Source organism: Delphinapterus leucas, chromosome 20, assembly GCF_059928025.1.
Source record: "Delphinapterus leucas isolate spDelLeu-1000000601 "Yukka" chromosome 20, BTC_Dleu_Yukka2, whole genome shotgun sequence".
Classification (NCBI taxonomy): Eukaryota; Metazoa; Chordata; class Mammalia; order Artiodactyla; family Monodontidae; genus Delphinapterus; species Delphinapterus leucas.
This window is the reverse complement of record NC_143148.1, coordinates 54,545,516-54,557,853: the sequence shown is the minus strand read 5'-3', so window position 1 is coordinate 54,557,853 and position 12,338 is coordinate 54,545,516. Positions and strand designations below refer to the sequence as shown.

General features: G+C 46.4%; 1 protein-coding gene across 1 annotated transcript in view; it reads right to left on the bottom strand.

The window, feature by feature from the left end:
- Positions 1–12,338, bottom strand: part of HSD17B2 (hydroxysteroid 17-beta dehydrogenase 2) — a 75,194-nt gene that overhangs the window by 26,682 nt on the left and 36,174 nt on the right. Inside the window, exons 2-3 of the mRNA XM_022582823.2 lie at positions 6,972–7,184; positions 1,483–1,668 (exon numbers count right to left, since the gene is read on the bottom strand). Coding sequence (XP_022438531.1) covers positions 1,483–1,668; positions 6,972–7,184 — 399 coding nt within the window. The remainder of the gene's footprint in view (positions 1–1,482; positions 1,669–6,971; positions 7,185–12,338) is intronic.

Genomic DNA, 12,338 nt, shown 5'->3' with positions numbered 1-12,338 from the left:
GAAAAAACTTCCTTGTCGCTGTGTCAAGGAGAAGGCAATGATAAGTCTTTTCAGTAAATATTTGTTGAATGAGTGAGGCAAAGGAGCATGTGAGACTTTTCCAGATGTACCAGATTGTACCAGGGAACTGAGAAAAGTGAGGTTTCTACAGAGGTCAAAACTGTAAAGGCTAAGTTCAGAAGAAAGTTAAGGGTGAAATATTGCAAATGTATTTTCTCAGGATTTGTTTGCTTTAGCAAGGTAGCAAAATAATTGGAAATATTTTGGGGTTCTCATAAAATTTGAAATACAGTACTCATTGCTCTTAACCATCTTAGACGTCTCTCTCTCCATCCTTTCTCCTCCTCCCTCCCTCTTTTCCTTCCCTTCCCTTCCTTCCTCCTTCCCTCCCTCCATCCCTCCCTCCCTCCCTCCATCCCTCCCTCCCTCCCTCCCTCCCTTCCTTCTTTCCTTCCTTCCTTCCTCAGGCCAACCAGCAACACTAGTGACACACTCACATAGCTAGTAAGTTAGAAGAAGTTGCTAAGTTAGAACCAGGGAAGAAAATATGAGGGACAACAATGATTGTCTAGAAAATACACAAAAATGACTCCCTTAAAAAAAAAATACAAAGAAACCAAAACCAACCAACCAAATAGTTGGATCCTTTATTTAAAAAAAATATATATCACTCAGAACCAACTGATCCAACAGTGAAGAGTGGTATTCCTCAATGTGAAGGCAGGATCCTGGAGTCCAGAGCCCACCCTCTTGGCTTCCCTCTCACCCGTGCAGTGGCCCAAAAGACAACCCCATGGACACCACTCAAAGCTGAGTAAGGCTCTGAGGAACCCCAGTTTGGAAATATCTGTTCTAGAAGAAACAATCAGACATCACATGCATGGGCATTTTTTATGGAAGGGAGATCGTTAAACCCTTGACTTGTTGACTATCTGTTCTCTGAAATGGAGAGAGATGAGTTATCAAATGTCACACCCTGCCCCAACTGCCTTGAGATTGCAGAACGATGGGAATTGTCTTATGGAAAATCCTAGCAGGCAGCCAACTGAGACACAGGGCTCTGACAGTGCCAACAGGTGAAGACATTTGCTATTCATCTCACAGGGAACAACAGAGTGTGCAGAATTCAGGGAGGGTTGAAAACAGGTTCCCTGTCACGATGACGTGAAGTGTATGCAGGGTTTCCTTTCCAAATCTAGGAAGCTTGTGCATTAGCGGTCGCACTGTGAAGATGTGTGAGAGCCCTAAATCCCCAGTGATGAATAGATGAGTTAGAAGGTAGGTAAGAGTCAGTACATGCAAGGATTTGAAAGGAAAGAAAGGTTTTATTGTGCTCAGATCAACGGTAAACACACAATTTGACTATTCTTCACCCAGCCCTGCGTGAGAGTGCCCTGCTTTCTCGTTCAGCCCCCAGGGAGCACTGAGGGTCACATCTTGCATGACCAGCACCCACGACCTTGTGGGGAAAGGTCAACTCACCTGCCATGCTGCTGATGTTCACCAGCCTCCCCTTGGATTTCCTAAGAAGAGGCAAAAATGCCTTTGTGACTTCCACGGCCCCGAAGAAGTTCACGGCCATGCATCGTTTGTATTCGGTCATGGGAATGAGCTCCCCGTCAGTTGGGAGGCCAAGGATCCCAGCATTGTTGACCACAGCCCACAGTCCTGAGGACAGAAGGGAACAACTCTGAGGCCAGGCAAGATGGGAGAGTGGGAAGATTTTTAACCCTTCAAGCTCTGAAGTCAAAAGGGTCCCTTTGAGATTTAGGATCTAGGCAGATCACTTCAACTCTCAAACCTTAATCTCCTTGATTACTTGTGAAATATTAAGCAATGGTTTTTTGCAGGAATATTCTTTTGCCTCAAAGCCCTTTCCTACATCCGAGCAGCTAGATATTTGTTATACCTGTGGAGGGATGACACAGCAAGGAGGAGATTTAATCAAAGTCTACCTCATGTTTCTCCCTCAAAGGAGTGTGTGGAGACAGAATGATACCTTTCGGACATGCAGATATAAGACGATATATCTTATATGCAGTGCAATGATATAAGATCCTGTCTTCCCTTTTCCTTCGACTAGAAAAGATTCCTTGGTCCGGGAAAACTAGAGCAGAATTGCCAAGAGCGAAAAAGATTGCAGAGTCCCTGAGCTCTAGGCCCTTCCCCAGCCAGCCTGATCCCCTTGACTGACCAGGATCACCAAGAGGTCTTGTTCACACACAGGTCGCCAGGCCCCACCTCCAGAGAATCTGATTGGGGGTGTCTGGGGTAGGGCCTGAGAATCTGCATCTCTAACAAGTTCCCAGGTGATGCTGATGCTGCAGGCCTGGACCACACTTGGAGAACCGCTGTCCACAACTAGTGATTTTTCATCTTTGACTTCACATTAAAATCACCTGGGGAGCTTTTTAAAACCCCAATGCCCAGGCCACACCCGAGCCAATTAGATCAGAAATTGTGGGGTGGCGAAGAAAGGGGACCTTGGCATTAGTAGTTTTTAAGTCCCTACCTAGGTGATTCCAATGTACAACCAAGCTTTGGAATCATCGCCCTAAACGGTAGCAGACAGGTAATACAAAAACTCCAGATGTTTTGGGGGAGGGGGATCTGGAGCAGAAGGGAGTGACCTGGGTCCTCTTTATTTTCTAATTTCTGGGCTTTTCAAAAAAATTAATTTATATATTTTTGGCTGCGTTGGGTCTTCGTTGCTGTGCACGGGCTTTCTCTAGTTGCGGCAAGTGGGGGCTATTCTTCGTTGCGGTGCGCGGGCTTCTCATTGCGGTGGCTTCTCTTGTTGCGCAGCACGGGCTCTAGGTGCACAGGCTTCAGTAGTTGTGGCGCACGGGCTTAGTTGCTCCGCAGCATGTGGGATCTTCCCGGACTCGGGCTTGAACCTGCGTCCCCTGCATTGGCAGGCGGATTCTTAACCACTGCGCCACCAGAGAAGTCCCTGGGTCCTCTTTACAGAGGAGCAGCATCCGGGGTATGTTCAGCTAGATAGACCTGAAGCAGATTCTCTGAGTTCCCTGAGCCTCGGCATGGTTTAGACCAGCTGTTTCTCAAGGTGTGGCCCAAAACCAGCAGCATCAGCATCAACTGGGAACTTGTTAGAAATGCACATTCTGGAGCCCCACCTCAGACCAGCTGGATCAGAAACTGATGATCAGAAATTGTTGTTGAAGCTCAGCACTGTGATATAACGTGCCCTCGAGGTAATCCTGATGCACACCCAAGTGTGAGAACCAGTGGGCTATGCAGAGGAGCAGAACGAGCCTCAGTGCTAGCAAAAGCACAGAAATGGCAGGAGGCACCAACCCTAACAGTGCCTTTCTGATGGCTTCCAAGAAGTAGGTAGCAGCCAACCTGCATGAGGACTGGACAGAGCACTGGACATCTCAGCAGAGTCCAGCATGAGGCACTGACCATTGAAGATGAAATGTCCCATCCCCAGGAATTTAAGATGCTACCCTGGGGAAATGGGATAAAGCTCAAAATGACTGAAACAGTTTTCGCCACGTGGCAGAAAGATGGCTCAAAATAGAAACTGCGCTGACTTATAGAAAATAAAATTACAATTCTTGCACAGCTGAGTTGGTGGTCTGACATTTACATGTAATAGTGATTGGGAGCATTAAGTGAGATGATGCCTGGCATGTAGTAAGAGCTCAACAGCTATTACAAGGATGGTGATGGGAGGAGAGGATGCCTCCACTCCCACCTCCAAATGATGGTTTTAACTCACTCAGCCTGATGCACACCTTTGACCAGTCCACATGCAGGTGGCAGCTCGAGAATGCCCTAAAACAGGGGCCAGCAAACATTTTCTACAAAAGGGTGGATAGTAAATATTTTAGCACTGCACGTCCTACTCACTGAACTCTGCCATTACAGACAATCTGTAAATGAATGGGAGTGGCTGTGTTCCAATAAAACATTATGGACATTGACATTCGTATTCCACATAATTCTCATGCGTCAAAAAAATCTTCTGATTTCTTTTAACCATTTAAAAATGTAAAAACCATCCTGAGCTCACAGGCTACACAAAAACAGGTGGCAGATCTATAGAATATTCTTTAAATGACAAAGTTAAAGAGATAGAGAACAGGTTAAGGATGAGAATAGGGCTCTAAAAAGGTAGCATGAGAAAGCCTGGTGGTGACGGAACAGTTCTGTATCTTGAGTGATGTACATCTCATTTCTCAGATGTATATTGAGCACTTACTATATGCCAGGGGCTGTGCTTAATGTTGAATGAATGGAAAATAGGGGTTCTTACTGACTGCTTGCCTCATGTCAGGGACTCTTGTAAGTGCTCTGTATATAATAACTCCTTCAACTACCAAATGAAGCAGATAATATTACTCTCTTTTTGCTGGGAAAGTCAGCTGTAAAGAGGATGTAAGCAGGAAGTGCTTGAGGCCTCCACGGAAAACCCCCAAGTGAGGGCAAAACAGGAGAAAGCAGAGCTAAGAAACAGAGACTGGGTGCTGATGACGTTGCTTAAGTGCCTGGATCCAGACATGCCTGAAATCAATGGGCCTTTTTAGTTATATAAGCAAAATACATTCCCTTTATGCTTTAGCAATTTTGAATTGGGTTGTGTCACTTGCCTCTGAAAGGATCCTGTTGGAGACATGGTTCTGGTTCTCAAGGAACCTTGTGGTGAGGAATGAGAGATGGACAGATTTGTATAATTGGTAATACCAGTGTGTGCAACGGATATCAGGTGAAGGTCTAGAACAGGAAGTGAATGATGTTACCTGGATTACCAGGAGGGTCATGCAAGAGATGTTTGAGCTAGGTCTCCTTTGAGAGTAGAGTCTGCAGCTGGACAAAAGCAAAAGTCTAGAGGAATGGAGTGAGGCAAGAGGGGAATTTGGGTAAGAGGAAGCTGGACGTGCAAAGATGTAAACTAGTACATTCTGTTCTGGAAACCATTCCAGAATTTACTGAGTGGACCAGCAGGTATTGCAGACTAAGGGTTTGGCAAGCGCCATTTTCCTGAAGGACCTTCGGATCCTTGTTAAGGTGTTTGGTGGTGGATGGAGAACCACAGAACCATTCAATGAGGCAAAGCATAGGCCTTGCTCATGGGAGGAATGCAAGACATGGAAGCTCTGATTATCAAAAGGTTTTCAGGATGGGCTTCCCTGGTGGCGCAGTGGTTGGGAGTCCGCCTGCCGATGCGGGGGTCGCGGGTTCGTGCCCCTGTCCAGGGGGGTCCCGCGTGCCGCGGAGCGGCTGGGCCCGTGGGCCGTGGCCGCTGGGCCTGCGAGTCCGGAGCCTGTGCTTCGCAAAAGGAGAGGCCACAACGTGAGAGGCCCGCGTACGGCAAAAAAAAAAAAAAAGGTTTTCAGGAAATGGATGACACTATAAGATGTGCACATTGTAAAGACCACTCTCCATTTGGAATGGGGAAGGAAAGCCTGGTTGCAAGGAGACCATTGTGGGAGTTCAGGAGGGAGATGAGGGCCCCAGTTAAGCCACAGCTGCCTGGGGATGATAGGAAGGGGTGGGATGATAAAGATGTAGGACGTAGAATTGACAGGACTCTGGACCAATAGGATGCAGAAATCGAGGGTAAGCGGCAGGTCTAAGTGACCCACCCAGCTGCTGACTTGAATGACAGATTAGGTGGCAGTGCTGGTGTTTGAGCCAATGTCTGAGCCGTCGGATGCAGGAGGGTAAACTGATTTGCAGACCGGCAGCAGAGAAAAAGATAATGAGGTCAGTTTTTGACAAATTGAGGTGGGATGTCTGCTAACCAATTTTATATGCATATAGGTCCTGACGTTTAGAGGAGAGCTAGGTTGGTAATACACATTCAGAAGTTATCGTATTAAATCGCAGTGTTTCTCAACTCTGGCAGAATATTAGCATCACCTGGGGAGCTTTCAAATGTATTGATGCCTGGGACCCCCAAATGGGATCTTCTTTACAGTGGACATTCTCAGCAAAAGGAGAACAACAGTACTGGCCTCACTGTGGAAGTATTAGCTGAGTTATTGTCTGTAGATACTGATTTAATCTGTTGGGGGAAGGTCCCAGGTTGGGTGGGTATCACGGGTGTGTGACCTGTGTTTCAGAAAGGTCTCATGTTTGGTTTAATTTTCTGCTGGCACCACCTAAACATCTTAAACATTTTGTAAACAAGGAGCACCACATAATTTGCATTTTGCCCTGGGCCCCGTCAAGTTACATAGCCCATCCTGGGCCCAAGCACAGGTATTTTAAAACACTTCCCAGGTGAGAATTCCTGGTATAAGGAGAGAACAGTACATCCCGGGAAACATGGAGTGGGAAGTTTGGGGATGGAGCCCTCAGTAACATTCACATTTAGGGGAATGGGGGGAGGAGCAGAGGAAGAGGTTCACACAGGAGAAGCAGAAAGAGTGAGCAGAGAACTAGGAGGGCAAGAGGGGGCTGGAGACCCCAAAGCCCAAGCAGGGGCGGATAATCAACACACTGAAACACAGCAGAGAAATTAAGAGCTTGGTGTTTAGGATAATACTGATTCGCTTGGCCAGGCCACTTAGGAGGCATGGTGAGAAGTGAGAACAGGGTGGCAGGGTTCCAAGGAGCTTGGATATAAAGGAAGAGGAAGAGAAAGGCAGTGGCTAAGGGAAGACCGTGATTATGACGCTATTTTCTTAAGTCTAATACAAGTTAATATCGGTGAGAGGAAAGAAATGAGGAGGGGCAGTAATTAATGGGAGCGTGGCCAAGCAGATGCTGGAGGGAATGGGATGGAGAATTCTGTAAGTTCTGAGGACGGACCACACCTGACTCATTCCTAATGTCTTCATGCCTGCAAAAGGTGCCAGCATGTGGCAGGTGCTCAGTACAGGGGTCTCCAGGTGCCAGAACAGACTAGAGGACAATGGTAATTAGAGGCCGGAACCAGTGTTGGGCGTCTTCAAGGAGGGTGGAGGGCACTCGAGGGCGCGGGTGGCTGAAGGCAGTACCTCTGTTCTGCAGCTTTTCCTTCACTTTGCTGTGGGCATCTTTTATCTGTTGCGGGTCGGTAATGTCCAGCTGGAGCACGGAGAGACGCTTGGAGCAGGTTCTTCGTAATTCCTCTGCTCCAGATCCCTTTTCATCCAGAACTCCAGCAAATACCGTGAAGCCCAACTCGTCCAGATACTTGGACAAAGCATGGCCAATCCCAGAATCGCCACCTGCAAGGGGTCAAGGCAATACAAAGTGGGCTCAAACCACAATGGCAGGAAAAATCATTGAAGAAAAAAATCACTGCATGCTATTTATGATGGTCCATGTTCTCTGGAGAGAGTAGGTCTTGAGGAAGTTTGATTTTTTTTTTTTTTTTTTTTTTTGCTAAGTGAGAAAATGGGCAGAGAAGCCACAAGAGACAAAGTTCTCTGTATGAAAAAGAAAGGAGGTGAGGTAGAATTTGAGGTGGGGGCATAAGTGGGAGGAGAAATGCTGATGAGGGGGAGGGGTCCAGGAGTGGCTGGTGGCCAAAGAACGTAGGAGGGAAAACTAAGACATCTAATGGAAGCTTTTTTATTAATCTCCGCATGTAGTATTTTATGTAATAACCTCCATCACTGCATAAAATCTTCGGTAAAACATTCATTACAAACTAGTACTTTGCAGTTGTTTTCTTCATTTTAAAGATGTAGCAAAGTGTCGTGTCCTGCTTCATAGTGGACCCAGGACAATAGCAGAGGCTGCCCACAGGGGCCACCTCCTTCTGGATTATGAAAGATGAAGGCTCATAGCCACCTGCCCTTCTCACCTCTTCAGAACTTTTTCCCTAGCCATGGCCTTCTCCCAAACCACTGAATAGACATCAATCCTAGGAAGACACCTGCAACAGAAACCAGATAGAAATCCCTAAGTGCACTGCTTTGTGAAACCAAAGGATAAGATCATATGTAAAATACATGTCAAGCCTACCAGAATTTGAGATGGGAGTTTACCCAACCCACTCTGGAGGATATTACGGACCCTAGAGAAATTGTTTCACGCCCACAAGTACAAACGTAGATACCTGAAATTCCGAAGATGAAGACAACGTGGACATAAAATTACCCTTTGAGCCATACCAGAATAAACGTGTAACAATTAATATGTTTCTACAGCTCTAAAGACGAGAGATCATCTTCACATCGGCTGTGTGAGGCAGTCTTTCCTGTAAACCTTTAGGGAATCTGTCTTGTCAGCAGTTGGGGGCTACAGTCAGGCATCCCCCTAAGAATCAGAAAATTCAGGAAATCAGCATGCTGACAGTCAACTCAAGGTTCAGTATGTCAGTGATCAGAAAAGATGTCTGACTTCGAAGCTAACAAGACCTGCCTGGAATCTGACCAGAAGTGTTACTGTCTCCAAAGAGAAGATAATCACCATCAAAAGGGAAAAGGACAGAGAAACAGGCATTCACAGATATTGCTGATAAATGTGAAGGGGTGAAATCTATGACCATTTTAGATACTGAGACCCAAAAAGTCTCAGTATCTATCCTAGAGGAAAAACTCACATATATTCAGAGACAAAGGATGTTCTTTACAGGACTGTATGTAATAGCAAAAGAAGGAATTAACCTTAACATCCATGAATTGGAGAATGGTTGCATAAATTATGGTACCCATGATGGAATATGACACAGTGATTTTAAAAGATAGGGTAGAACTATATAAACTGGAATAGATACTGCTCCAAGATGCTTTGTTAAGTGAAATAAAATGTTACAGTACAGCAATTATTATAAAGAATCCAATTTATGACCCAAAACAGGGGTGGAAGAAACTAATGCTCTACCTACCTGTGCATGCAAATATAAAAGGAAAGATTTAGAAGGAGAGACACCAAGATGATAATAGTAGTTGCCTCTAGGAGGAGAGGCAGAATGGACAGAGCTTTGTTTTACAATGTTTTCCATTTTTGCTGCAAGAGAGTACTGATTTTTCTTGTGTAATTTCTCTTCTTTTAAAGGTCGTGCCAATTACAACGAAGATGGGCCCTGTAAGTATAGGAAAAGGTATCACCAAGAGGCCATTGCAGGTGGTGTCCGCAAACACTGCCCAAGAGAGCGCAGCCTTAGGAAGAAGTGCGGGCACTTCTGCCCCTCAGACAGAAGATGCGGGCACTTCTGCCCCTCAGACAGAAGATGTGGGCACTTCTGCCCCTCAGACAGAAGATGTGGGCACTTCTGCCCCTCCTAACACAAGATGTAGGCGTCTGGTTACCATAGTTGATTGCACTTTACTTTGTTTCTTGTATGTCCACATCTACCTGTGTGTGCATGGTTTCCTGCCTGGTCCTGGTCAGAGGAGGAGACCGTACCAATCGAGGCAGACCTAAGCGTCTGGGCCACGTGACAGATCTCTGCTGTGCTGTAAATTAGCACATTAGAATTCTGGTTTTAAAATATAATACTACATGCGTATAACAATTTTGCGAGCCCTGCAAATGTAGCTTTGCCCTGTAGAAATGGACCTGACGTTGGACAAATCCAGCTTCAGGGTCTGCGTGGAAAGATTGTGAAGGAGTGTGTGTCTTGCATCAAATCTTCTTATTTATGATATGTAAGTAGAATAGAGCAAATGTTGTTTGAATCTTTGTTATTTTTAGTACCATTTCTCTAATAAAGCTAAGTATTTTAGAGGAAAAAAAAAAAAGATCTGAGGCCAGATCTTTGACAGTGGCGAGTTCACCAGGTGGCAGCTGCAATGCATGTGGCCTCTCCCTGGAAACCACCAAATGTCACTGGTGGTCAAATCTGTCTTGTAAAATTATTCTCCCCATGTCTCCAGTAGAGATTATCATTCCCATTTTACAGATGGGGAAAGTGAAAATGAGAGAGACCAAGGTCACAGAGATAGAAGGGATGGACCTGAATCCCAGTGCATGACTCTTCATTATCCTGGACCACCTTCTCCTTTATCTGTGAAAGCAGAGAAGGAAGGTCTGGGGAAGCCAGCCTCTGAATGAGCCTCTTGTGGCCCAGCAAGGAAGGATAGGAATTAACCTGGAAATAACTAACTCAGAGCCAGACTGGAGTGAAGCGTGACCCTGGAGCCAGATGATACACCCTCTGCTGGGTGAGAGCAGGTGTTCACAGAAGGCCCCTCCCATTTGCGACGCACCACACCCTGTACTTCTGCCTCCTGGGTGGTGTGGCTGGGCATATTGGGGCCATGGGTTGTAGAGCTCCCAGTTCCCCTGAAAGGTTTGTGTCATATCAGGATGCCAGCATGTTGCCTCTGCGCAGAGAGAATCATCCTGTGGTGCGGAGATGCAGGCTGTGGCCTTCACCTCCACGCAGCAAATGAACTCAGCCAGGGTGCCTACCAAGGAAGGCGAGAAAGGGTCATCTATCAGTGGCCGGGTGGATAAACAAAACGTGGTCTAGCCGTACAGTGGAATATTATTCAGCTGTAGAAGGGAATGGAGTTTTGATACACGCTACAACAAGGATGAATCTTGAAAACATTATGCTAAGTTAAAGAAGGAAGAGACACTTTGATCCTGACCCCATTTTCTCTGAGTAGAGAATGATCCAAAGACAGTTTCCAAGGTAATGCCTTAGACCAGCTTAAGCAGCTTCGTGAATCCAGGATCTAACTCTCTTCGGAAAGTTCCTAGGAAGAGCCTGGCCTACGGGAGATGCTAGCCACAAAATGAGAGATGACATATTGAACTTTACCGAGCCCTGTGGTCCTTGAAAACAGCAAAAGTTAAAAAACACTTCCAGGGCTTCCCTGGTGGCGCAGTGGTTGAGAGTCCGCCTACCGATGCAGGGGGCGCGGGTTCGTGCCCCGGTCCAGGAAGATCCCACATGCCGCGGAGCAGCTGGGCTCGTGAGCCATGGCCGCTGAGCCTGCGCGTCTGGAGCCTGTGCTCCATGGCAGGAGGGGCCACAGCAGTGAGAGGCCCGCGTACCGCAAAAAAACCACTTCCACTCTTTGTGTTCTGGGAAATAGTTTCCTGCAAAGGAGTCACCTTCTCCACGTGAATTAGAGAGGATTCAAGGATGCCCTCCTTGTTTACCAATGACAAGGCCAGACCCAGGCCCTCCAAATTCCAACCCTTTGCTTCATAAATGACAAGCTAAACTGTTTGTCCCCAGAGAGTCACTGGAACAAAATGCTCGTTAACCAAACTTTGGTATAGATTCTTTCCTTCCCCCAGGTCCTGGCCCACCATCAGCCTGAGGCAGCAGATAGCCCCTCCTGAGAACAGGCTGGCCTCAGAGAAGATGGTCCCTCCTCTGCCGTCTGATCACTCCTGGCCTATCCCCATTCCCCTCACCTGGTTCTTTTCAGACTTGTTCACCCTCCCCATGAAAGCAAAACTCTTTTTTGTCTAACCCTTGAGATACTTGCAGACCTGTGGTCAAAGTGTTCCCTTCACTGCAACAGTCCTGCCCCTGGCCCCATAGTAATACTGTAGAATAAAGTCTTTCCATACAAAATCTGGATTTGTTTTTTTTATTTGACAGTGAATTAAGAAAGCCAAAGTTCACGGGAGGCCATCTGTTTGTCCTTACCAGTGAGAAAAGGTAGCATAGAGGCCTGGTTTTGAGCCTGGCCCCACCATCCCTACCTGTGCAACCCTGGTCAGGTTATTTAACCTCTCTGTGCCTCAGCTTCCTCATCTGTAAAATAGGCTTGATAATGGTGCCTACACCAGTTGATATTTGTGATGTGCTTAACAGTCCCTGTAATTGCTATAATAGATCTTTTTTTTTTTTAAATAATACTAGGCACATGACATCCTTCTTGACTTACAGGCCTTTACATTCATGATATTGGTAGATGGGGAGTTTGCCTCTACTGACAGTCAGCTAAACATCTTGGTTAAGACTCAGACTGCTTGATTCTGCCTCTCCCATGTCTGAGCCTTGGGAAATGTTACATATAGTCATGTGGATCCTCCACTTCCTTATCTGGAAAGTGGGGTTATACCAGTACCTCCCTCCTAGGCTGACCTTGGAAGTCAATAAGACAGAGGATGTTCTGCACAAGGCCCCGCCTGTCATATGTGACTTGTTATCAGTAGCGTGGCTCTAACCCAGACATCATTTCTGATCTCCTGTTAGAGATCAGGCTATGCTAGCCCTGGTTTTCTTAGGGCTGTGCAGGGTTAAGAGGGCCTTGGGAAAATATGTGTCTGGGGAGCCGCTCCCTGTCTAAATAGAGTAGCCCTTGTGCACTCCAGAAACCCAAAGACAAGGTGGGGGCCTTTGTGAAAAGGCAAAGTGTTTCATAAGTTACCCAATAGTAACCTCTGAAAAGTATCATACCTAGTATGACTCTAATGCCAGCCTCACACATATTAACTCCAACCACCCTGGGAGATAAGTCATT